This window comes from Siphateles boraxobius, unplaced genomic scaffold, assembly GCF_051911475.1.
Source record: "Siphateles boraxobius isolate OS27281-9 unplaced genomic scaffold, OSU_SipBor_1 33, whole genome shotgun sequence".
Classification (NCBI taxonomy): domain Eukaryota; kingdom Metazoa; phylum Chordata; class Actinopteri; order Cypriniformes; family Leuciscidae; genus Siphateles; species Siphateles boraxobius.
Window position 1 is genome coordinate 13,767,770 of NW_027508953.1, and position 26,231 is coordinate 13,794,000.

The 26,231-nt window shown below is 39.2% G+C and overlaps 1 protein-coding gene and 1 long non-coding RNA gene across 3 annotated transcripts in view; both read right to left on the reverse strand.

The window, feature by feature from the left end:
* Positions 1-26,231, reverse strand: part of LOC143701880 (SH3 and cysteine-rich domain-containing protein 2-like) — a 102,996-nt gene that overhangs the window by 14,165 nt on the left and 62,600 nt on the right. The window contains exons 3-5 of the mRNA XM_077195579.1: positions 18,116-18,188; positions 13,372-13,484; positions 12,292-12,367 (exon numbers count right to left, since the gene is read on the reverse strand). Coding sequence (XP_077051694.1) covers positions 12,292-12,367; positions 13,372-13,484; positions 18,116-18,182 — 256 coding nt within the window. The 5' untranslated portion in view covers positions 18,183-18,188. The remainder of the gene's footprint in view (positions 1-12,291; positions 12,368-13,371; positions 13,485-18,115; positions 18,189-26,231) is intronic.
* Positions 410-4,555, reverse strand: LOC143701882 (uncharacterized). 2 transcript variants are annotated; one of them, XR_013190177.1, is made up of 6 exons: positions 4,394-4,555; positions 3,777-3,870; positions 3,573-3,659; positions 3,110-3,475; positions 1,750-1,849; positions 410-1,628 (listed from the first exon to the last, which is right to left on the reverse strand). It is a non-coding gene; the product is annotated as an uncharacterized LOC143701882 (long non-coding RNA). The 2 variants fall into 2 exon arrangements; XR_013190176.1 differs by having other exon boundaries at positions 3,024-3,475.

A 26,231-nucleotide genomic window follows, 5' to 3' on the forward strand; every position in this document is an offset into this window, starting at 1 on the left:
CATCAGTACAACCTAACTAGAACTGTTTTCATCAGCGTCTGAAATGGTTGGCATGTCTGCAATAGCTAGACGAATGTGTGGACAAAGGAGACGTCGGGCTGCTGCTCGGAGATCTCGCCTTTGGAAAAGACTGATGATTTTATACTCAAACAAAGCAAGTATTACTACTTAAAAAATTAAGATTACCCCAGAATGAATTGCATTACTAGCCCACCCCAACACTTATGCACAATAATGACAAATGCTGACCAACTTAATTATTTAACATTTTCTTAATTAAAATGATATATTTTGTTAAAACAAGCAAACTGTTGTATTGTCATATGACATAGATGTATGAATACACACTAGACAAATGCAGCTGATGTGAATACATACAATTTCCTTCAAGCAATGATTAATTCAAGAATTAATGAAATGAATATTTTATTGAAACATGAATAAATATTTTAATATGAAACATGAATAAAAATAAAGGAATGAATAAAAGATATATCACTATAAAGAAATACATATACAAGTCAATACCATATGAAACATTGCTTAATTCAAGCTTTTTGTTCTAACAAACTATGATGTATTTACAGGCGGTGAACCCCACATCATACTGCCATCTCAATAGAGCGGTTCCCATTCTGCGGCTTTATCTTGATGAAGCAGCTGACCCCCGTGCCCACCTTCGCCTGTCTCTGCCGTCCATCAGGTCCCTGATTGTTGCAGTCAGACTGGAATCGGACCATGGATGGGAACGGGAGATTGAGGTCCTTGTGTTCCTGCACTGGCTGGCCCATGCAGCATCCTACAGGGTGGTGTCGCAGGCCTTCGACATCCCAAAGACCTCTGTGTATAACATTGTGCACAGAGTGAGCAAGGCCATCATGGGAATTTTGAGGAGGGTGATCTGCTTTCCGACCGGAGATGACCTGGAGGCAGTGGGAGCAGGATTTGCACAGCTGTCTGGCTCACCAGCTTTCAGCAGAGCAGTTGGTGCAATAGACGGCTGTCATATCCGTATCAAACCTCCAGCAAATAACTCCCACTGCTACTTCAACAGAAAGCTGTTTCACTCCATCCAACTCCAGGCCATCACTGATCACCGGGGGAAATTCCTTGATGTGTTTGTGGGGTATCCTGGGTCTGTGCACGATGCCAGGGTGCTGAGGAACAGTCCAGTGTATGCTGGCGGCCTTTATCCACCTGCAGGTAAGTGCATCCTCGGGGATGGAGGCTATCCTCGCCTGAGTGCACCCATCTGCCTCATCACCCCGTACAGAGAGCCGGTGCAGAACCCTGTGCAGGCGTGTTTCAACAGCAAGCACTCCCGTGCCCGCAACATCGTGGAGAGAGCTTTTGGGATGCTGAAGACACGCTGGCGCTTCATTTTCTTCAAGGCCTTGGAGGTGAGCCCTGCCTTCGTGCCTGAGATTGTTGCGTGCTGCGCTGTGCTTCACAATCTCGCTCTAGCCAATGGGGACATCGTTGAGCCAGAGGATGAGGAAGACCATGATGACGGCCCCCCTGATCCCCACAACCTTGAAGCAAGAGTGGGAGAACAAGTGCGGGACAATCTGGCTGCTGCAGTGTCTGCTCCAAACATCCCTGTGCCGGCTCTCCATGAGCATGACTACCTTTAAAACATTAAGAAAGATAAAAATGTTTTAAAATTCATGTTGTCAGCATTCAGTTTCTTGACAAATGTCATTTTATAGGTTTACAATTACATGCAAATATTTGTTAGAGCTTTAAAACCTTTTGTAGTGTAGAGGGATAAACCAATGAACTGGTTAGAAGAAGATTGCTGGTCAATCAGCAAGGCTCTTTACTCCAGGTTTGTCCAGGGTCATTGTCCCTGTAAATAAATGGAGTTAATCACTTTCGATAAAAAATATGTCAAATGCATAAATGTGATTGATATTTGTAAAGCATTTTTTGAACCAGTCATGGGCATTAACGGTCAAAGCTGCTTAGTTTGTCAAGGAATTACTATAATGCAAAATGCATACATAAATTTACTACAATTTATATTTGGTGGGTTAAAGGGTTAGTTCACCTCAACATATAAATACAGCAATTGTTTACGGTTTACTATTTACTTATTTAATGTTTTTTATTGTTTAAATACAAAAGGGAATTTTTGTCAAGTTTGTTCTGCTGGTTTCATACAATATCAGTCAATGGAGCCCAACTTTCAGAAGCTTCCTGGCATTATTTAATGACGCTTCTGAACGTCCATTGACTGATATTGTATTAAACCAAACAGTACAAACCTGACCAAAATCACCTTTTGTGTTCAGGAAAACAAAAAACAGAGGGATCAAACAACATCAAGGCGAGTAAATAATGACTATTGAATTATTACTATTATGATTTATTTGCTTGGGTTAAGTAACTCTTTAGTCACTATTTTACTGTGTGTAATTTGTGTAAACAGTCTCAAGTTCAGCTTCGGTCATGGAGGGCTATTATCCAGCAGAGTTTTTCCAACCCTAATTATACACCCCTGAATCAATTTAAACCAATTAATAACTGACTACTTGAAATTTACTGACAGGTGTGCTGGAACTTAACCCTCCATGACCTGCCTTTAAGATCCTTGCATGAACTCTGTAAACCTTTAAAAGTCATATAATACACTCCAGTAAAACCAGTGTTTTAAAGTGTTTTTTCTTCTTACATTACACCACACATTCACTAATTATTAATCAACGTTTCATAAATATTTAATTTATGAATTTGATTACAATCTTAAAGTATCACTAAATGTCTAGAAGTCTATAATGTACTGTGAATGCCTAGAAATAGTTTGTTTTATATACATATTATTATACAAAATTCTTAGGCCTCCATTTGTAGTTGTTGCACAGTACTGTGTGTATATATATATATCAGTACCGTATCTATATATAGATTCCCATTTTTATTCACAAATTTAATTCACATCAACCCAAATGTGCAAAAGATCAGAAGATGTTTTTTGTCAAATAATTTATTTTTTGGCGAGCATCTGAGGAACAGAAAGGAACCTTTCATCCCTTTCGTTGGTTTCTCTTTCTCTCCTTTCCTCTCTCTCGACTGCCTCCCGGTGCCATCTCTCTTCTCTTTCTCTTACTTCTCTTTCTTGTCTTTCCTTTCTCTCTCGTCTCTCCCGTTCTCTTCTGTCCTCCTTCTCCTCCATTTCTCTCCACAGCCTCTCCTCCCTCTCAGCTGCATTCCGCTCTCTCTCCTCTTCTCGCTCCTCCATGTCCCGGATCAGCTCCTCCACATCTATAGCCCTTTTCCTAGCTCTTGCTGGCTCTGGCCTCACTGAGGATGAAGAGACCACAGCAGCATCCGGCCCACATGAGGCAACGAGGGCAGGAGGAGAGATGGAGGGTCTGCCCCCAATTGCCTCATCCATGGCAGTGTACCACTTCCAGGATGCTGCTGTGGGCTCTCCATCCTCAGTGCTCACCCCCGTCTGCGGACATTTCAGATCCTGCAAAAATGCACAAGCATGATACAAAAGCAGTCATTTTAACAGCACAATATTTAATCATTTAATTTATGTATTAGAAGTAACAAAATGATCTTACTTTGTATTTTTGTTTCAGGTTTTCCCTTTTTTTTTAACAAACGCCGCCGTCACCCTGCCTTGCAGGCTCTGCTCCTCCACAAAAGATCTGCAGCAAGAGAGAAATCAAGAATGAAAAAGTTATATCTCTGTTTGAAAATACAATAATTGAAATGTACTGCAAATAAAGTATTCAATTGATTTTTAAATATTTCTGTATACTCACTCAAAGCCTTTGATGGCAGCATTACGCTTTCCGGTGAAGAGCGCTTCATGAGCCACTCTCCACCGGATAAGCAGCCGCGTGTGCTCATCCGTCCCTGTAACATCCAGACAAGACTCACGTTACCTCTGTGATTTATGAGCTCAATACTACATTTACATGTTGAGGTTGTTGCTAATAAATAGCTTTTTATCCATCATAAATGTTCAACAATTTTTCAACAGTACTAATGGATAAATGAAATAGATTACTTATGTTTAGTTACTTTATGTAAAATGCATTAAACTAATAAAAACAGTGTTAACAACAGTGAATTCTCCTAAACAATAGTACACACACGTCACTCAGATGTCTATTTCATATCAGTTACACGTAGTAATCTTGCCAGATTTTGAATAAATATTTAGTAATGGTATTTCAGATGTATACGGTTTAAAATGTATGCAAATACAGTTTAAAGACGTATGTGTCCTTATGGAGCTCCTCTATCCAATAAAATGTGATTTACGGCAAAATCACAAATTTACCATATTATATAGCGTCTTTGCACCTTCAACAGTTCAACAATTTACTGTACAGAAAGTTAGTTCAACACATGCGATTTGGTTTGTAATACTCACATTTGAAAACACTCTCGTCCACCCTTTCCGTCATGTTTGAGTATGAAATATCTACTTCTTGTTCTTTTTTATATCGTATCCTCTCGCGTGGCCTCCTGGGATAGATGAGTACAAGCTGAAAAGCACTCAAATGCCTGGGCGAAAGCAGGAGATCATCCGGGAACTTCTCGCCTACTCTTTTAGGAAATACCTATGTTTCGAACGTACTGCTTCTTTCACGTACTGTTTTCGCCTACTATATAGTAGGAAAGTAGGCATATTGGAACGCACTATCGTCCAAATCTCGCGATAATTAGTACGTCAACCAGGTAATTCTCGCCTACTCTTTTATGAATACTGAGGATTCGAACGTACTTTTTTGCTCGCCTACTCTTTTTCCCATACTATATAGTAGGGAAGTATGCGGTTTGGAACGCAGCCACTGTCTCCTTATCCTGGCCTATTTCTTCCTCTCCTAAAGCTCCTAATTTTGACTGATAGTCTTTTCATTTTCATCTGTGTCAGTGAAGAAAGTTAACATAGGCTCAACTGATTTTATAAATAATTTTCTGAGACAATTTAATTTACGCAAGGCTACCAGGAAAGCTGTATCCTAAGTCAGTATTGCCAAAAGAAACCTTCTACAAGCTTTGGAATTTGTTAAAACTAGGCTAATATTAAATAATACAAATTATAGGCTATGTTTACCGCAGTTGGTGGAATTGGCAGACATTCCCTATCGTGCTGTGAGAACGCGTCAAAGCATTCTCAGGTACAAATATGCAGCATTAACGCACGTAGGTGCTAGGTGATTTTGAATTAATATTTCATGTCGATATACAATGGTTAAATAATGTTAAAACTAATCCTGCTATTGATATCTTTGTAAGACTGTCGACCCTTATAGAACAGTCGCAAGGGAAAACAAATGTCTGGTGAATATCAAACCTAAAACTAATTTTACCGCGCTCAACCACCGTGAGTCCATTTCACGCATTTCTGATCGCTGTCGTTCAGCGGTGAGGAGAGGAATGACTTTTTCTGCATGCGTGAACCAGCAAAGATGACCTCTAATCAGACAGGAGAACCGTGACTGAGAACATGTCGTCGGGAAGAGTGCTTGTGAAGGCAGCGCCAGGGAGTGATACTACGTTTTGATTTGACGCGTAAGGACTAGCCTATTTCAGAAGGAGCTCCAGGCTGGCTTCAATTTGATGGTGCACACAATTTTCTTTTTAACAATAGCCTACCATCATGCTATTATTGATATTGATTGATCTATTTATTGATTGATTTATCTGAGGTGCCGGGCCAGGGGTGTGAGCCAGGTAATCTCAGGATTGTGTTGTTTAGTGTTTGCTCCTGTTATTCTAAGTTGACCTAATTTCCATGTCTGTGCCTGTTTCTTTCAGTTCACCTGTTGTTGATTTAATAGCAATAAGTTCCCTCGTTTAGTCTTGTATATATACTTCCTGTTCTGTTCAGATCTTTGACCTGTCTTGTCAGTGTTTAGTTTGTTGTATTTGAATTACTGTCCTGGGTTCCCCTGTATTTCCTGAGAGTTAAAGACTGTTATTGTAGTATTTGTATTATTGTGCGCTTTATTCACCACAGCCACTCATGACAGATACACTATAGGAGTAGTAAAAAGCACATTTCTTAATGTGTACCTTTAACCACATTGTACCCAATACAAAATAACTGACCAATTTTTATAATATTAATTAATAATCAATGTTAATTATTTTATAGAACTGCTGTAAAAAAACAACCAATATCACTTGCGCTGTACAACTGAATACAGATTTATCAGTTGATGTTTAATGTAAAATTTCTGTTCTAAAGCAAAACCATTTGAGAACCAATGATCTGTAACTATGCATCGTCCTGGTTGCGTATGCAACCCACCATTCCCTGAAGGAGGGAACGGAGGACGTAGTCGACGTCGACTGAAATGGGACCACGCTAGGGAGCCAATCGTCTTCGAGTATCTTAGAACAAGCCAATGCACATTGTAGAGCTGCACGATTATGACAAAAATCATAATGGCCGATTATTCCCTTGAAATTGTAATTGCGATTATTAATTTCGATTATCACAATTTACATTGAATATATATAGGCGTATTATAATACATGTTTACACAAAAATTGTTAACACACACTCAAGTACTGTCCCCCTTTACTTAACATACACATAAATTGTATGAATGACTAATAGTAAAGACTACTAATAGATAAACATTAGGACTATGCTAAAGCAATTAAATGGCAGTCCCAAACTAGTTTTTGTTAATACAATGTTGATATGAGCCACCACAGCCATTTAAACATATAAAAAATAACACAAAGTGAAAATAAAGTGGCATTTTGTGGTTATGGAAATGACAGTTAACATGGTGAATGCACAATACTAACAAGAACTGTTAATGAAACTGTAGAATGAAAATCATACCTGCATGCAAATCCTTCTCAGCTAACACGTGATTTATTGGTATTTTACTTTTATTTCGTGGCTTACTAATTTACATTGTAATGACGTTGCTCGTAGTTTCTTTTGCACTTTATACAGTGAAGCGATACACAGCGCGCCCCGCCGCATTTGCGCGTGCAATTGAAGAGTGCGCGCTACGAGCACAGTAACGGGACAGGACAGTAAAGTATGTTTTTCTGAGGTGAAAGTCTTTTTATTTCTGCGTACACTTACGTCACTGACTGGTATGTCATATTGTGCTGGGTTTTCTGAAGTAGTCGTGATTCGCCTCTCATAACATAATTAAGCTCTAAACACACACACGCGGAGTGGATTTTCTTTTGTAATTGCGGCTTTGAACGATTACGTAATCGTGGCATCCGTAATCTTAATCGCAATTAGAAATTCGATTAATTGTGCAGCTCTAGCACATTGGCATGCTAGATCTGCATCTCACACTCCGACCCGCGGCGCGGGTATGAATACGGAAGTAGATGCACGCACCATTTGCTTTTCGCTCAGGAGCCGAACGTAACTCGGAGTCAGCGGTGGTTCAGTCGTAGTGGCAAGGGGACTACGTCCTCCGTCCCCTCCTTCAGGAGTTACATACACAACCAGGACGTTCCCTTTCAGTCGACAACGTCAGAAGTAGTCAACGTCGACTGAAATGGGATCAACCATTGAAAACGCCACTAAAGCTGCCACCTTCCAGTGCCTAGACAAAAGCTTCCTGATCCTCCCGACATTTTAAGTGGGAAAGGATGGGGCTTTAGGCCAGGAAATCACTGCTGTTCCACAAGACCCGCTCAGTTTAGACTTGGATAACACTGGGAAATCGTACCCTGTCAAGGAAGGAAAGATACGCCACGGAAGCCACATCCTGCCAACATGTAGCCGCATGTGGAAATACATATAAGGGCTGGGCGAATTGACGGAAAGCACAACATATGGATGTCACTGGGGTGGCTCCAGCCTAGACAGGGGGGAGAACAATACAAACAGTGACGGCAGAAGAACTCTGCCAAGGGAAAGACACAGGCTTGCCGTAGGGAGCCGTACAGTGGAGAAAACAAATACCCAGCCTAACACAGGTTGCACACTGCTTACAAGTGGTAGGCCTAGCACCGGACGCTCCGCCACGTCCAATGCCGAGGGGGTGCGGAGGAACTCAACAGGGTTCGAACAAGGGGAATTCAACTGGAGCAGAATGGCACACGTATCCAGTCCATAGGAGGGGAATGGCACAGCAAGCCGATACTTCAAACCTGGCTCTCGGTGTTAACTGGCTTCTATGTGAAGAGAGCACACAAGAAGCAACCAGCACGACACGTAGGCTATAGAAACTAGCGAACGTATTAGGTGTCGCCCAGCCCGCAGCTCTACAGACATCTGTCAGCTGTTGCACCCTGTGCCAACGCCCAGGAAGCGGCTACACTCCTTGTGGAGTGAGCTCGCAGTCCGGGGGGACAGGGTTCACCTTGGGATTCATACGCCAAGATGATGGCATCCACTATCCAGTGGGCCAACCTTTGCTTGGAGACAGCCTTTCCCTTCTGCTGGCCTCCGTAACAGATGAAGAGCTGATCTGAGGTCCTGAGACTTTGGATTCTATCCATGTACAGAGGCAGAGCACGGATGGGACAGAGAAAAGGGCCAGGGCTGGATCTGCCTCCTCCAGGGGAAGCGCTTGCAGGTTCACCACCTAGTCCCAAAAGGGAGTGGTAGGAACCTTGGACACATATCCAGTCTGGAGTTTCAGGACAACGTAAGAGTTGGCTGGTCCGAATTCCAGGTACGATTCGCTGACCGAAAATGCGGGCAGGTCCCCTACCCTCTTGATGGAGGCCAAAGCAAGAAGGAGAACTGTCTTTTGAGACAGAATTTTTAACTCTGCTGCCTGCAGCGGCTCAAAGGGAGGTCTCTGCAGTGCGGTTAGCACCAGAGATAAGTCCCAAGAGGGTATAGAGGGGGGGGCGAGGAAGATTCACCTTGCTCCCCTCAGGAACCTGACGATCAGATCGTGCCTTCCCAAGGATTTTCCATCCATTGCATTGTGATGTTCGGCAATAGAGGCAACATACACTTTGAGGTCCACCCTCAAGCGAGGAGACAGCCCTCGCTCTAAACCATCTTGCAGGAAAGAAAGCACGGAACTGATCGAACATCTTCGGGGATCTTCTCGGTGAAAAGAATACCACTCAACGAACAGGTTCCACTTCAGGGCGTAAGCATGCCTCGTAGAGCATGCTCTCGCAGAAGTGATGGTGTCTAAGACTGACTGTGGTAGATCACCTAGAACCTCCACGTCCCATCCAGGGACCAGACATGAAGTTTCCAATAATCTGGACGCGGGTGCCATACGGTGCCCCGTCCCTGAGAGAGGAGTCCTCCCTCAGAGGAATGAGCCAGGGAGGGGCTGTCGAGAGGAGCATTAGTTCGGGGAACCAGGTCCGGTTGGGCCAATAAGGGGCAACTAGCAAGATCTGCTCCTCTTCCTCCCTGACTTTGCACAGTAGCTGTGCAATAAGGCTCACTGGGGGAAACGCATACTTGCAGAGGCCCCGGGGCCAGCGCATCCGTGCCGAGGGTCCGCTCGGTCCAGGAATAAAACAACTGGCAATGGGACGAGTCCGGAGAGCCAAACTGATCTATCTGTGCGGCTCGGAAGTGGTCCCATATCACCTGGACCGCCTGGGGATAAAGTCGCCATTCTCCCGAGGCCACAATCTGTCATGAGAGCGGCACGATTGAGCAGGCCAGGGATGTGAGTGGCACGAAGCGACCTCAGATGCTTCTGACTCAATAGGAGAAGTTGGTGGGCGAGTTGTGACATGTGACGGGAACGTAGACCACCTTGACGGTTAATGTACGCAACAGTCGCAGTGTTGTCCGTACGGACCAGTACATGCTTGCAGAGAAGCGTCATCTTGAGGCATCTCAAATAAAGGTGTACCACTTACAAATCGAGGCAGTTGATGTACCAATGCAGGTGGGACCCCGTCCAGATCCCAGCTACTGCATGCTCGTTGCAGTGGCCCCACAGCCGGTGTTGGAGGTATCTGTCGAGACCACAGGGTGCCTGGACGCTTGTTCTAGGGGCACTCCGGCCCGGACAAATGTAGGGTCTGACCACGGACTGAAGTTCTGGCGGCACGCCGAGGTGATTGTTACATGGAGCGTGCTGCTCTGCCACGCCCACCTTGGGACTCGGTTGTGAAGCCAGTGCTTAAGTGGTCTCATGTGAAGCAAGCCGAGCGGTGTAGCTGCGACTGCGGCTGCCATATGCCCCAGGAGCCTCTGAAAAAGTTCCAGTGGAACCACTGTTTTCCTCTTGATTGAATTCAGCACCGACCGGACACGTTCCTCTGTAAGGCGGGCCGTGTGTTGGACCGAGGCCAGCTCCATACCGAGAAAAGAGCTCATCTGCACGGGGGCGAGTTTGCTCTTCTCCCAGTTGACCTGAAGACTCAACTGGCTGACAAGCTTGGCAGTGACTGAGAAAGACCGGGCGGCCTTCCTGCTGTTGGCTCTAAACTGGAGCCTGAGTGAAGGGTTTCCGGAGGCAGCGGCAGGGGGATGCCCTCGGCGACGGGCAGGTGGCGGACCTGTCAACGGCGGCAGGGTGGAGGCAACAGCGGGAGGCCGGGGCAGGGTGTGTCGGAAAGCCTCTGTCTGCGCCTGGGCAGCAGAGAGCTGATGGATGCAGCTCTTCACCGCTTCGCCGAACAATCCAACCTGGAAAAATGGGGAGTCCATGAACCGAACCATATCCGCATCCGCCATCTCAACCAGGCTGAGCCAACAATGGCACTCCTGGACCACTAAGATGGACATCGCTAGATCAACCGCGCACACTGTGACACTCGTGCCCCAGAGGGAGAGGTCAGTAGCAGTGCGGAGTTCACTCTTGAGCGCACGGCCTAGACTACCCTTGTGCATGTCCATGAGTGTCTTGGCCTGGTAGACCTGCAACAACGCCATGGCATGCAAAGAGGAGGCGGCTTGCCCGCAAGCTTTGTAAGCTCTGACCGTCAAGCCTGAAGAGAGCTCACAGGCCTGCGAGGGGAGACAAGGATCCCCCGTCCATAATGCAGCGGCAGTTGGACACAGGTGTGTCGCAACAGACCGCTCCACTGGAGGGATAGCCTCATAACCCTTCACCGCTCCTCCGTTGAGGTGCCGTCCACGACCTAGTAAGCTCTCCACGCACTTCGGGAAAGAAGGGTACTGGGGCGGCGGGCTGAGAACCAGCAAGGCCCACCCCGAGATACCAATCATCCAACCGAGACTGAGCAGGACACGGTGGAGGATTCCACTCGAGCCCGACAGCCTCGGCGGCCCGTTTTAGCATAGCTGACAATTCTGGATCCGGCTCGGGCAACGTTATTCTCCCAGAGGGAGACAACGCAGTCGAGTCAATATCTCCAGAGGCCAGCTCACCCTCCGCCGTTGCAATTGGCATCCTGTCCTCTGGGGGAGCCCCAGGTGAAATGGCTGGCCCACCCATTACAGATGGACCAGCACGCTCCACGGGGGACTCCAACAGCTGCGGTGGAAGGGAGGAGTGAGGAGCCCACAGGGAATGGTTACCGAGCGAGACATCCAACACTACTCTCCCATCAACCATCCCACGCGGCACCTGAGGGCTGGGCGTGGTAATGGGGACTCACACTTCGCGGACGAAGGCGAGTCTCGATTTCAACACAGTGACAGCCATATTCCCGCAATGGGAACATGAACTGTCCACAAAAGCAGCTTCAGCGTGCTGTAAGCCCAAACACATGATGCAACAATTGTGACCGTCAAAGAGAGACAGGGAACGACCGCATCCAGAAACACACGGGCGGAATGACATCTTGAAAAAGACGCAAACGCACCCGTGTTGCTCTTTAAGGAAGTGAAAAACTCTCACCAGTGCCGGAGCACACAGGGGAATGACCGTGGCAACACTGACACAGGAATGCTGCAAACTGTATCAATGAAGCACTCACTTTCACCGCCATCAACCGGCCGTCAGACAAACAAACAAAAAGAAATTTGTTTGCTGTGAGAACAGCAGTTGAGAGCTTGAAAGCTCGCGATCACCACTGCACTCGCGCTGTAACACCAATACCAGGATAGACTTCCAGAAGAAGCACAGACACACTCGCTCGTTGTATAACAACAGCCTTCAGAAGACCTAAACATGAAGCTCGGCTCCGAAGCGAAAGGCAAATGGTGCATGCATCTACTTCCGTATTTACATCCGTGCCGCGGGGCCGAGTGTGTGATGCAGATCTCGCACGCCAATGTGCCAATGTGCAATGTGCTATCGTTCTAAGATACTCGAAGACGCTTGGCTCCCTAGCGTGATCCCATTTCAGTCGACGTTGACTACGTCTGACGCTCTCGACTGAAAGGGAACTATATTTATTCAGCTCTACTCATCAGAATTTTGATTCTCTTACCCTTTCCCGGGTTTTCGGTCAATTTCTTCCCCTCAGTGGACACACATTCATTCTTCTCCTGACTCTCCTCTTCATCCTCAAAAACACAAACAGATTTTCCCACAATAATGAATGATTAAAGTTAAAAGTTTGAGCTTCCATACAGTAAATGATCTATTTGTGACAAATCATTTTTTTTTAGTAATTGCTGGAACTGAATTGCATGTAATTACAGCTGTAATTACAAGCATGGGAGATAATTTTTCATCCAATACTGTAATCATTATCATAGTTGAGTCTGTTTGGAGTATGTGGGTCCCATACACATCACATAAAAATTTCTGTGGTCATTTTACCTAAAGCCAATATGTCCGCCCTCGGTGCATGGACATTCTAGTAAGCATATATTCATCTGACTTTTTTCAGCAAAAAATGCAATACAACTGCTAATATTAATTGCGAAAATTTTCTTAAGATGTTAAAAAAAAGAACATTAGTTTGAAAAGTAGAAAATTATAACTTGCTTTAAGGGGAGGGGATGCCCCTTAGTAGAAATCATGTTCCAGGGCCAGGGCCCTTAGGGAAGATCCTAATAAGCCTCAATGTACACCCCTTTGTATTTGTAAGTATTTTGAGTTTTTAAAAAAATGTGCAAATGTTAATATTCACATGTTAACTGATATTATATTTTGTTGACGATATTTTTGCATTTTTAACTACATATTTTCTTGCAGGGATTCACACATTTAGTTTTATGGTAGAACAGGGGTGTCCAACCCTGTTCCTGGAGGACTAACATCCTACAGAGTTTGGCTCCAATCATAATCAAACACACCTGAAAAATTCTTCAGAATTACTTAGAAAATTATGTTGTATCATAAAATACATATGTACACTGTATTTACACTGCATAAGTGCACTGTATCAAATTATTAATTTAAATGTTAGTACATAGTAGTTAAAGACAACTAATATAAAGTGGGACCCAAAACTGTTATGTATTTTGAATTTAGATTGACAACACCTTTATTAAATCTTAATTTTCAACAAGCCACAACATCTTTAAGACCTAAAAACACTTGTGGTATATATGGTACCCACCTGACTATGTGTTGGAGATTCACAAAAACTCCCAAAGCTAGATCGGCTGGTGATGGCCACAGAAGTTTCAAAGCGCAGTGTAGAATACACAGGATCCAGAAGAGCTTTTACCTCTATCATATCACAAACATACATGTCAAAATAATGAGCACTGTACACAGACATACTCACTCTTTAAAAAGAGAAGTAAACATCAAGTTAATTTAAAAAAGTTAAGTTCAATTATATTTTCCAAGTTTAATCTATGTAATATTAAAAATTATATTAATATTAAAATTACTTTTTCAATACTTCTTGGGACTAAATTGTGGGCCAATGTAGTCCCAAGAAGTATTGAAAAACGTCTCGGTTACGTATGTAACCCTAGTTCCCTGAATAGGGAACGAGACGCTGCGTCAAACGCTGTGGGAACGCCCCTGCGTGAGTGCGTCCTGAAGCACGTATGGAATCAGTCCAATGGCGAGACGGAACGTCATAGATAGGGGACGTCATCGACCAGGAAACTATAAAGCACCCTAGAATCACAACCGCGTCAGCTTCTGATAGCCTGAAGCAAGTCGATCAAGGGCATGCCGGGAGTATGGCAGGGAGACGCAGCCTCTCATTCCCTATTCAGGGAACAAGGGTTACATACGTAACCGAGACGTTCCCTTTCAAGGGAACTCGAGCTGCGTCAAACGCTGTGGGGACGCCAATACCCACGTCGCCATACGAGCAAGTGTCCATCCGTGTAAAGTCAAAGCGCACATGCAGACGAAAGCACCTGCGCCCCTGGAGTGGAGCTGAAGCCAAGGCCATAAAACCTAATGTATGTGTGCGGTGAGGACCAGCCTGCCGCATCACAGGCATCATGAAGGGAAACTCCCGATAAAAGAGCTTTAGAAGCAGCCATACTCCTTGTAGAGTGAGCTCGTACAGCCAAGGGTGAAGGCTGACCAGCCGAAGTGTAAGCGAGTGAGATGGCCTCAACCACCCACTTGCTCATCTTCTGTTTAGATGCAAGGTACCCCTTCTTGGATGGCCCAAAACAAACGAACAACTGTTCAGATTTCCTCCATTGGGTAGCTCTGTGGACATAAGCATCTAAAGCCCTAACTGGGCAGAGGAAGTTAAGTTTCTCCTGGTCTGACGACTGAAAGGGAGGAGGACAGAAGGCCTGCAGAACTATAGGTCTAACAGTATTAGTAGGGACCTTAGGGACATAGCCTGGTCTAGGATGAAGAAAGGCCATCACCATACCAGGCGAAAATTCCAGGCACGAGGGGGGAACCGAGAGTGCTTGAATCTCTCCAATTCTCTTGAGAGACGAAATAGCAAGAAGAAAGATGATACATTTGTCAGAAACTTCTTCATTGGGCTCGAACGGAGCTAGGGAGAGACCTTCTAATACAATGGTCAAATCCCAGGTCGGCACCCTTGTGGGAACTGCTGACCTCAGCCTCAGAGTACCACGAAGAAAGCGAGTTATAAGTGGGTGTCTCCCCAAAGAGACTCCACTTAAAGGGTTAGTTCACCCAAAAATGAAAATTCTGTCAGTATTTACTCACCCTCATGTTGTTCCAACCCCGTAAGACCTTTGATCATCTTCGGAACACGAATTAAGATATTTTTGATGAAATCTGAGAGCTGGATCACTCCTCCATACTAGTCCATAGGCTTCTTCAGGGATTGAAACTTGCCAGCCCCGAAAAGTAATTAAAGACATTGTTGCAAAAGTACAAGTGACTACAGTGGTTCAATCTTAAGTTTATCAAACGACGAGAATACTTTTTGTTCGCAAAAAACAAACAAAAATAACGACTTTATTTCAACTATTAATTTCCTTCTCTCTGGGCCTCTAGTCAGTTCACTAGTGTAATGGCGTAAGCTTCTGTTGTTGTACGTCTATCTCTACGCAAAGCTCTACGCAATCATTCTAAGTTAAATGACTAGAGGCCAACAGAGAAGGAAATGAATAGTTCCCGAGGGACAATTGCAGTACCGGTGCTTCAGCCTGGGCGGAAGAAACCGCAGCGCGTGCTTCCAGACCCTGAACTGAGGCACTGGATCAGATAGGTGAAGGGAGAGATAGGGCAGAGCCCGTCTCAAGCCCCGCTGTCAGATCCATCTGCGATCCCCACGAGTGAAGTCGCCACTCTGCCTCGACAGAAGCGGGACCCGAGCCGCGGGGAGCGCGAACCGAAGAGTGATCGGCGGGAGTGGAGCGTTCTAAGGGGGAAATGTTTGCAATGCTCACAATCAGCCCCCTAGAGAGCTGAATGGGCATGCTGGGCTCCCAAACAAACAACACATAGTTGGTGTGGTTCCCCACTCGTAATATAACGAGAGCAGGGAGGGGCACACTACCTAAGTGATTGCTCGCTCGCCATTATATATATGTGTATATATATATACATTTTTTTTTTTGGTGAAAACTCCTGCCTAGTGAAACACTAAATGACAGACAAAAACACTTGGACAAATTCATACACAGAGCGCTTGCTGAAGGCACAGAAGCTGACGCGGTTGTGACTCTGGGGTGCTTTATAGTTTCCTGGTCGATGACGTCACCCGCCTATGACATTCCGTCTCGCCATTGGACTGATTCCGTAGGTGCTTCACGCACTCAAGCAGGGGCGTTCCCACAGCGTTTGACGCAGCTCGAGTTCCCTTGAAAGGGAAGTAATTTTACATAAATTACATTTAAAAAAATCTTATACTAGTTACATGTACTTTAACTGTAACAGTAGCATACTAGTTGATATCCTTATATATTTTAATATATATTTATTTTTTGTGTGTTTGGCAACTATACTGTTAACTATACTACAATTAAAATGATAGGTATTCTGATAGATTACTAGCTATATACTTCTAGTCCACTTTATATCTTCTCCTTATATATCTCCACTCTATATCTAGTCCACACACATATCCTCTCAGTAAATTAGTTTAATAATTTTTATACTGCAAGTATAATGTTTTCTGTGAACTCTGAATGTTTAAGTGAACTTGACATCATACTTATAGTGTACAATTTACACTTGTTCACAATGCACTTTAAATATACTTCTAAATTTCTATTTAGGCATTCATTTTTAGATTTGAAATACATCTTTAACTGTATTTGAACTTAATTACAGTTGACTTCTGTCATAACTTTTAACTACTATGTACTAATATTTAAATTAATAATTTGATACAATGTACTTAAGTACTGTACATACTGTACATGTTTTTACATTGTACTAATATTTTAAAAAAATACATGTGATTACATCTGAAATGTACCTATACATATTCTTCTATAATAACATTGTTGACCCTTTCCTTACTACTTAACCCACCCTTAAAAATACCCATGCCACCAAACCTGTCATAAACTTACCCATGTCCCTATTCAATAGCAGAAAAATTGTTTTGAAATACAACATGAACACAAAAAGCACATTGTGTTTACCATTTTTTTAAATGTAAGTACATAGTAGTTAAAGGGTAACTAAACACTAAAACAACTTTTTTTAGTTAATGATCTGTAAGAATGGAGCTTCATAAATACTGTTCATTGATTTGAGTAAATTTTTTGACATTTGGGTTTAAAGTGTTTTAATTCTACAATATATGGTGTAAAAACGTCTGAGTCCTGCCCTCTTCAGGTTGAACGGTGGCTACTGCAGTTGAATTTTCCTATTCGAAGTTGTTAACCACGCCCTTGCCTACAGAGAGATGCGTCTCAGGTGCACGCCCCCCTTCGCTGGGCGCCGCCCACTTTTCCAGCATTTTTTAAATATTGCCAGTGGGTGGAGTCAGGCTCTGACCAGGGATTTAGTTAACCTTTAAAGACACCTAATATAAAGTGTGACTGAGACTCAATTTGATATTTGACTGGTTGTTTTTTATGGAATTTAAAATGATTTATTCTGGTGATAGCTTATAATGGAAGCCAGTATAAATGGTCAATAAAGTCATCTCTTTCTGTGTGGGTTAGACCCATTGTGTACAGGTTCAGTTCCACCCATGTACGATTCACTCTACCCCAAAGTTGATGTACGTTTATAAGATGTATCTACTACCTCAAAGAAGCCAATATGTGTGGGGGAAAAAATAATTGGCTTCTATCAAAAGAGTAAAGTCAACAACAAGCATACTTCGAGTACTTAATAATACTTTTCTTTTGTATACCTAAATCAAGTAAAGTAAGCTATTTTCTGTTAATGTGCAGCATTACAGATTCATTAGCAGCATAACCAATGTGTTTATGATTATGATAATATATTAAAATAATATAATAACAAATACTAGTACTAGTACTCATGCTGTAAAAATACTAATATCAAGCAACATAATATACAGCTAAAATAACTGGCAGCAGATGACACCGGAAGTTACAAATGGCTCCATCCGCCCTTACGTTATAAAAAAAGTGGATGGTCCAAATGCACGCTATAAACTGTTCTGTATGCATGTTAGTAAAGCCAAGTATTCCTAAGCCTTATTTTGTTAAGTATATCTCATAAATACATGTGAAATGTTAAAGTATTCTCACATAGTTTTGGCTTAAAGTATACTAATAGCACATAGGATTAACCTGTTTTGTAAGGGTACTATACATACATTTTCCACAACTCCACCTTAATTCCAATTTAACCCTTGATGTTTAGTAGAATATATAATAAACACAAATGATCATTACATTAATAATCATGCTATTTCATTATTTTACACACTGAATCAGACTTCTTTTTCTGACGCACATACCACATACCCTGTGTCTTCACAGCACATAATCGATCATCTGTCAATACAGGTGAGCTTAAATTCCTCTTGAACATGCCAGACTTGAAGAACGAAAGAGAAATACAAACATGAGGTATAATAATACATTCTCTGTTTTACGCTTTTAGTAAAAAAAGTATATTTATAAAAACATGTATTAAATATTTCCAACTATATAAGTATGCACAAATTATTGATAGATTTAACAGACTGGGCTGATAAAATGATGTGGCTTTTTTTTTTTTTTTTTTGGTGGACTCATGGTTTGAAGTGTTGCCTGTTTCCCTCTAGAGTCTAGTCTGTGAACTGTGCCTGTCAGATTTTATTCTATGAATACTACAGACAAGTCTAGTGCTCCTAATAGGTCCCTAGTCCAGTTGCCCCAAATCCGATGGTCCCAGTTGTCAGGGTTCTGTCACTTCTGTCTAGTTTATATCTTGGTTTGGTGACAGAGCTCTGACATTCCCAGTTTGTCATGTGTTTGTGTATAGTCTGGTTTGTTGTGAGCACATGGCTTGTCATGTATTTCCTTTTGCCATGTGCTCTCATGTCAATTGTCTAGCCCCTCCCATCTTGTTATCTAATTATTGATTTAATTTGCCCCACCTACCTTCCTCGTTACCCTCTTTTGTTTGCTTCCCTATTTAGTCTCCCTGTGTTTGAAGTCCTGTGCTGGGGATCTCCAGCAGGAACTGACGTGGATGGGGTGGGAGAATGCCGACACGGCGGTAAATGACGGCAAATGGCGGCAAATACAAAAAGTCCAAAGAATACGAATATTATATCTCAAGGAAATCGAAAGGGGAATGGATCAGAGATGCTAAGAAGGGATGAAACTGGTGAAGAGGAGGATGATATGCAGGTAGGATGGACTCAGGTTAGAACAGAAAAGAAGGTTAATAAAAAGAGGAAAAAAGGTAAGGAGGAAAGATCGGAAAGTAGTTCGATAGTTAGTGAAGAAGATGTGGATGAACAAAATAATATAAAAAGTGAACTAAGGATATTAATGAACTTTAAAGGAGAAGTAGGAGTCTCAGGCGTTAATCCATTGACATTGACATACGAACTGAAAAAGCAGGTAGGTAAGATAGCATTTGTAAAAGTGCTACAAGACGGAGTTTTATTGAGAGCATGCAGGAATGAAGAGCAGAAAAATAAAGCCTTAAAAATAAAGACAATTGGAAAACAGATAGTAATGAACTGCAAAATCATAGGACAGAAATCGTGGGTGTATGGAGTAGTAAGTGGAATTTTGTTAGGCGTTAATATGGAGGAATTAAAAAAGAACATAGAGGGCCAAAGGTCATAGATGCAGTCCACTTACAAATGAACAGAGAAGGGAGAAGATTGGATAGCTTGTCAGTACGTCTAAAATTGGAAGGAGAAGAAGTGCCAGATCGGATTAAGATGGGTTATATCAGCTATCTGATTAGGAAGTATATAGCTCCTCCTTTGAGGTGTTATAATTGCCAGCGGTATGGTCATACTGCAGCAGTGTGTAAGTCTAAGATGAGATGTGCACGTTGTGGAGGGGAGCACGAATTTGGGAAGTGTGGAGAAGGAGTAGGATTGAAGTGTTGCAACAGTGGAGGTAGTCACAATGTGGCATATGGAGGTTGAGAGGATAGGAAAAAGGCAGTGGAAGTACAACAGGAAAAGTCAATCAAACTTATGCCGAAGCTGTGAAAGTAGTGAATGAGAGAAATAGGCAAAGTGGGACTGATAGAATGGAGTATTGGAAAAGAAGTGAAGGTACAAGAAGAATTGATGAAGGTAGAGTACCAGAAGATACAATGATAGTAAGTAAGATCAATTTTGTGCTCTTCATGGTGGAGGCAATCAATTGTACAGCACAAACAGAAATGAGAACAGAAAAGTTGCACATAATAGTAAAGGCGGCAGAGAGATTTCTAGATATAAAGGGATTGAAATGTGAAGAAATAATGAAAAATCTTAATACAGAATCTCAGTCAAGTCAGGAATTAGGGGTTGGCTAGTATGAATATGTATACTATTTTACAATGGAACACTAGAAGCCTTTGTCCCAATGGTCAAGAATTTAAAGGATATATAAACCAAATGAAAGTTAAGCCGGATGTAATATGTATTCAAGAATCATTGTTGAATCCTAGATTAGAATTTGGTATATTTGGATATGTAAGTGTGTAAGAATTTGGATATGTAAGTGTGAGAAGAGACCGGAAAGAAGGAAAAGGAGTAGGATGTCAACTTTTTAAGAGAGGGAATGTCTTATAGAGTTTTGGAGAAAGGGGAAGCGATGGAGTATATAGTTGTAGAAACATAGTTATGTAAGTGTGAGAAGAGACCGGAAAGAAGGAAAAGGAGTAGGATGTGTCAACTTTTTAAAAGAGGGAATGTCTTATAGAGTTTTGGAGAAAGGGGAAGCGATGGAGTATATAGTTGTAGAAACATAGTTTGGAAACAAGAATTATGTTATAATAAATGTTGACAATCCGTGCAAAAGATTAACACAAGAAAGTTTGTTAGCAATTAAAGGATTAAGTGGAGATAGATTAATATGGTGTGGGGATTGTAATGCACATAGTACTTTATGGGGTGGTTTATTAACAGATACAAATGGTATGGTCATTGAAGAGTTGATGGAAAAGGAAAACTTGGTTTGCATAAATGATGGAACAAAAACACATCTGGATGTAAATTCAGGGAGGGAATCAGCAATAGATCTAACAATTGTTTCTAATGTATTAGGTGGCATAGTAAATTGGGAGGTATTAAAAAATTGCATGGTGGGTAGTGATCATTTTCCTATATTAAGTTCAATTGTAAATAGTGAGTTAAGGAAGATAAAGCAAGGAAATACAGGAACGTGGAGATTGGGGAAAATTTGAAAGGAATATGTGAAGAAGGATTGAAAATGATCAAAATGAATAAAATAACAATAATTGAAAGAATATATACAGAAATAATATCAGTGATGCAGAGTGCTGCTAGTGAATGCATTCTGAAAAGCAGAGGAAAGAGGGTGGGGAAAGTAGTTCCATGGTGGAATGAGAAGTATACAATAGCAGTGAAAAGGAAAAGGAAAGCATTAAAAATTTTAAGGAAAACTCACAATTGGGAAAACATGATAATATATAAAAAGTCTCAAGTGGAAACTGGAAGAACAAATATATAAAAAGTCTCAAGCGGAAACTAGAAGAACAATAAGGGAAGTGAAGAAAGAGTATTGGAGAACATTTTGTGATGAAATTGGAAAAAATACTCCAATTGGGGAAGTGTGGAGTATGATTAAAAAGATGAGTGGCATTTGCAGAGATTAGGAATATCCTGTGTTAAGTATTGGGGAACAAATAGCAACTAGAAAAAAATTTGATGAGACAAACTTTAAGTTGGCTTGAAAAAGCCGGACCAGAGAGTTTGAAGAAGTTTAAAGTAGTTTGAAGTCGGATAGATGGATTAGTTAGAAAAGAAAAGAAAGATTAGTTAGATAGACAGAAAGATTGGTTTCACTGAAAGAAAGATTAGTTAGAAAGAAAAAAGATAGATTAGTTAGAAAGAAAGAAAGATAGATTAGTTAGAAAGATAGATAAATCAGTAAGAAAGAAAAAAGATAGATTAGTCAGAAAGAAAAAAGATAGATTAGTTAGAAAGAAAGAAAGATTAGTTAGAAAGAAAGAAAGATTAGTTAGAAAGAAAGAAAGATTAGTTAGAAAGAAAGAAAGATAGATTAGTTAGAAAGAGAGATAGATTAGTTAGAAATAAATATTAGTTAGAAAGAAAGAGAGATAGATTGGTTAGAAAGAAAGAAAGATTAGTTAGAAAGAAAAAAAGATAGATTAGTTAGAAAGAAATATAGATAGATTTGTTAGAATGAAAGAAAGATAGATTAGTGAGAAAGAAAGAAAGAAAGAAAGATTAGTTAGAAAGAAAGATAGATAGATTAGTTAGAAAGAAAGATAGATAGATTAGTTAAAAAGAAAGATAGATAGATTAGTTAGAAAGAAAGAAAGATAGATTAGTTAGAAAGAAAGATGGATAGATTAGTTAGAAAGAAAGATAGATTAGTTAGAAAGAAAGATAGATTAGTTAGAAAGAAAGAAAGAAATATTAGTTAGAAAGAGAGAAAGATGGATTAGAAAGAAAGAAAGAAAGATAGATAGATTAGTTAGAAAGAAAGAAAGATAGATTAGTTAGAAAGAAAGATGGATAGATTAGTTAGAAAGTAAGAAAGAAAGATAGATTAGTTAGAAAGAAAGATAGATAGATGAGTTAGAAAGAAAGAAAGATAGATTAGTTGGAAAGAAAGATAGATAAGTTAGTCAGAAAGAAAAAAGATAGACTAGTTAGAAAGAAAGATTAGTTAGAAAGAAAGAAAGATAGATTAGTTAGAAAGAAATATAGATTAGTTAGAAAGAAATATTAGTTAGAAAGAAAGATAGATAGGTTAGAAAGAAAGAAAGATTAGTTAGAAAAAAGAAAGATAGATTAGTTAGAAAGAAAGATAGATAGATTTGTTAGAATGAAAGAAAGATATATTAGTGAGAAAGAAAGAAAGATAGATTAGTTAGAAAGAAAGATAGATTAGTTAGAAAGAAAGATAGATTAGTTAGAAAGAAAGAAAGATAGATTAGTTAGAAAGAAAGAAAGATAGATTAGTTAGAAAGAAAGAAAGATAGATTAGTTAGAAAGAAAGAAAGATAGATTAGTTAGAAAGAAAGAAAGATAGATTAGTTAGAAAGAAATATAGATAGATTTGTTAGAATGAAAGAAAGATAGATTAGTGAGAAAGAAAGAAAGAAAGAAAGAAAGATTAGTTAGAAAGAAAGATAGATAGATTAGTTAGAAAGAAAGATAGATAGATTAGTTAAAAAGAAAGATAGATAGATTAGTTAGAAAGAAAGAAAGATAGATTAGTTAGAAAGAAAGATAGATTAGTTAGAAAGAAAGATGGATAGATTAGTTAGAAAGAAAGATGGATAGATTAGTTAGAAAGAAAGATAGATTAGTTAGAAAGAAAGAAAGAAATATTAGTTAGAAAGAGAGAAAGATGGATTAGAAAGAAAGAAAGAAAGATAGATAGATTAGTTAGAAAGAAAGAAAGAAAGATAGATTAGTTAGAAAGAAAGATGGATAGATTAGTTAGAAAGAAAGAAAGAAAGATAGATTAGTTAGAAAGAAAGATAGATAGATGAGTTAGAAAGAAAGAAAGATAGATTAGTTGGAAAGAAAGATAGATAAGTTAGTCAGAAAGAAAAAAGATAGACTAGTTAGAAAGAAAGATTAGTTAGAAAGAAAGAAAGATAGATTAGTTAGAAAGAAATATAGATTAGTTAGAAAGAAATATTAGTTAGAAAGAAAGATAGATAGGTTAGAAAGAAAGAAAGATTAGTTAGAAAAAAGAAAGATAGATTAGTTAGAAAGAAAGATAGATATATTTGTTAGAATGAAAGAAAGATAGATTAGTGAGAAAGAAAGAAAGATAGATTAGTTAGAAAGAAAGATAGATTAGTTAGAAAGAAAGAAAGATAGATTAGTTAGAAAGAAAGAAAGATAGATTAGTTAGAAAGAAAGAAAGATAGATTAGTTAGAAAGAAAGATGGATAATTAGTTCGAAAGAAAGACAGATTAGTTAGAAAGAAAGATAGATTAGTTAGAAAGAAAGAAAGAAAGAAAGAAAGAAAGATTAGTTAGAAAGAAAGAAAAAAAGATAGATTAGTTAGAAAGAAATATAGATAGATTTGTTAGAATGAAAGAAAGATAGATTAGTGAGAAAGAAAGAAAGAAAGATTAGTTAGAAGGAAAGATAGATATATTAGTTAGAAAGAAAGAGATTAGTTAGAAAGAAAGATAGATAGATTAGTTTGAAAGAAAGAACGATAGATTAGTTAGAAAGAAAGATGGATAGGTTAGTTAGAAAGAAAGATAGATTAGTTAGAAAGAAAGATAGATAGATTAGTTAGAAAGAAAGAAAGAAAGAAATATTAGTTAGAAAGAAAGAAAGATAGATTAGTTAGAAAGAAAGATAGATAGATTAGTTAGAAAGAAAGAAAGAAAGATAGATTAGTTAGAAAGAAAGATGGATAGATTAGTAAGAAAGAAAGATAGATTAGTTAGAAAGAAAGAAAGATCGATTAGTTAGAAAGAAAGATAGATAGATTAGTTAGAAAGAAAGAAAGATAGATTAGTTAGAAAGAAAATAGATAGATAGATTAGTTAGAAAGAAAGATAGATTTGTTAGAAAGAAAGAAAGATTAGTTAGAAAGAAAGAAAGATAGATAGATTAGTTAGAAAGAAAGATAGATTAGTTAGAAATAAATATTAGTTAGAAAGAAAGATAGATAGATTGGTTAGAAAGAAAGAAAGATTAGTTAGAAAGAAAGAAAGAAAGAAAGATGGATTAGTTAGAAAGAACGATAGATAGATTTGTTAGAATGAAAGAAATATAGATTAGTGAGAAAGAAAGATATATAAGTTAGTCAGAAAGAAAAAAGATAGATTAGTTAGAAAGAAAGAAAGATTAGTTAGAAAGAAAGAAAGATAGATTAGTTAGAAAGAAAGATAGATTAGTTAGAAAGAAATATTAGTTAGAAAGAAAGATAGATAGATTGTTAGAAAGAAAGAAAGATTAGTTAGAAAAAAGAAAGATAGATTAGTTAGAAAGAAAGATAGATAGATTTGTTAGAATGAAAGAAAGATAGATTAGTGAGAAAGAAAGAAAGATAGATTAGTTAGAAAGAAAGATAGATTAGTTAGAAAGAAAGAAAGATAGATTAGTTAGAAAGAAAGAAAGATAGATTAGTTAGAAAGAAAGAAAGATAGATTAGTTAGAAAGAAAGAAAGATAGATTAGTTAGAAAGAAAGATGGATAATTAGTTCGAAAGAAAGACAGATTAGTTAGAAAGAAAGATAGATTAGTTAGAAAGAAAGAAAGAAAGAAAGAAAGATTAGTTAGAAAGAAAGAAAAAAAGATAGATTAGTTAGAAAGAAATATAGATAGATTTGTTAGAATGAAAGAAAGATAGATTAGTGAGAAAGAAAGAAAGAAAGATTAGTTAGAAGGAAAGATAGATATATTAGTTAGAAAGAAAGAGATTAGTTAGAAAGAAAGATAGATAGATTAGTTTGAAAGAAAGAACGATAGATTAGTTAGAAAGAAAGATGGATAGGTTAGTTAGAAAGAAAGATAGATTAGTTAGAAAGAAAGATAGATAGATTAGTTAGAAAGAAAGAAAGAAAGAAATATTAGTTAGAAAGAAAGAAAGATAGATTAGTTAGAAAGAAAGATAGATAGATTAGTTAGAAAGAAAGAAAGAAAGATAGATTAGTTAGAAAGAAAGATGGATAGATTAGTAAGAAAGAAAGATAGATTAGTTAGAAAGAAAGAAAGATCGATTAGTTAGAAAGAAAGATAGATAGATTAGTTAGAAAGAAAGAAAGATAGATTAGTTAGAAAGAAAATAGATAGATAGATTAGTTAGAAAGAAAGATAGATAGATTAGTTAGAAAGAAAGATAGATAGATTTGTTAGAAAGAAAGATAGATTAGTTAGAAATAAATATTAGTTAGAAAGAAAGATAGATAGATTGGTTAGAAAGAAAGAAAGATTAGTTAGAAAGAAAGAAAGAAAGAAAGAAAGAAAGAAAGATGGATTAGTTAGAAAGAACGATAGATAGATTTGTTAGAATGAAAGAAATATAGATTAGTGAGAAAGAAAGATATATAAGTTAGTCAGAAAGAAAAAAGATAGATTAGTTAGAAAGAAAGAAAGATTAGTTAGAAAGAAAGAAAGATAGATTAGTTAGAAAGAAAGATAGATTAGTTAGAAAGAAATATTAGTTAGAAAGAAAGATAGATAGATTGTTAGAAAGAAAGAAAGATTAGTTAGAAAAAAGAAAGATAGATTAGTTAGAAAGAAAGATAGATAGATTTGTTAGAATGAAAGAGATAGATTAGTGAGAAAGAAAGAAAGATAGATTAGTTAGAAAGAAAGATAGATTAGTTAGAAATAAAGAAAGATAGATTAGTTAGAAAGAAAGAAAGATAGATTAGTTAGAAAGAAAGATAGATAGATTTGTTAGAATGAAAGAAAGATAGATTAGTGAGAAAGAAAGAAAGATAGATTA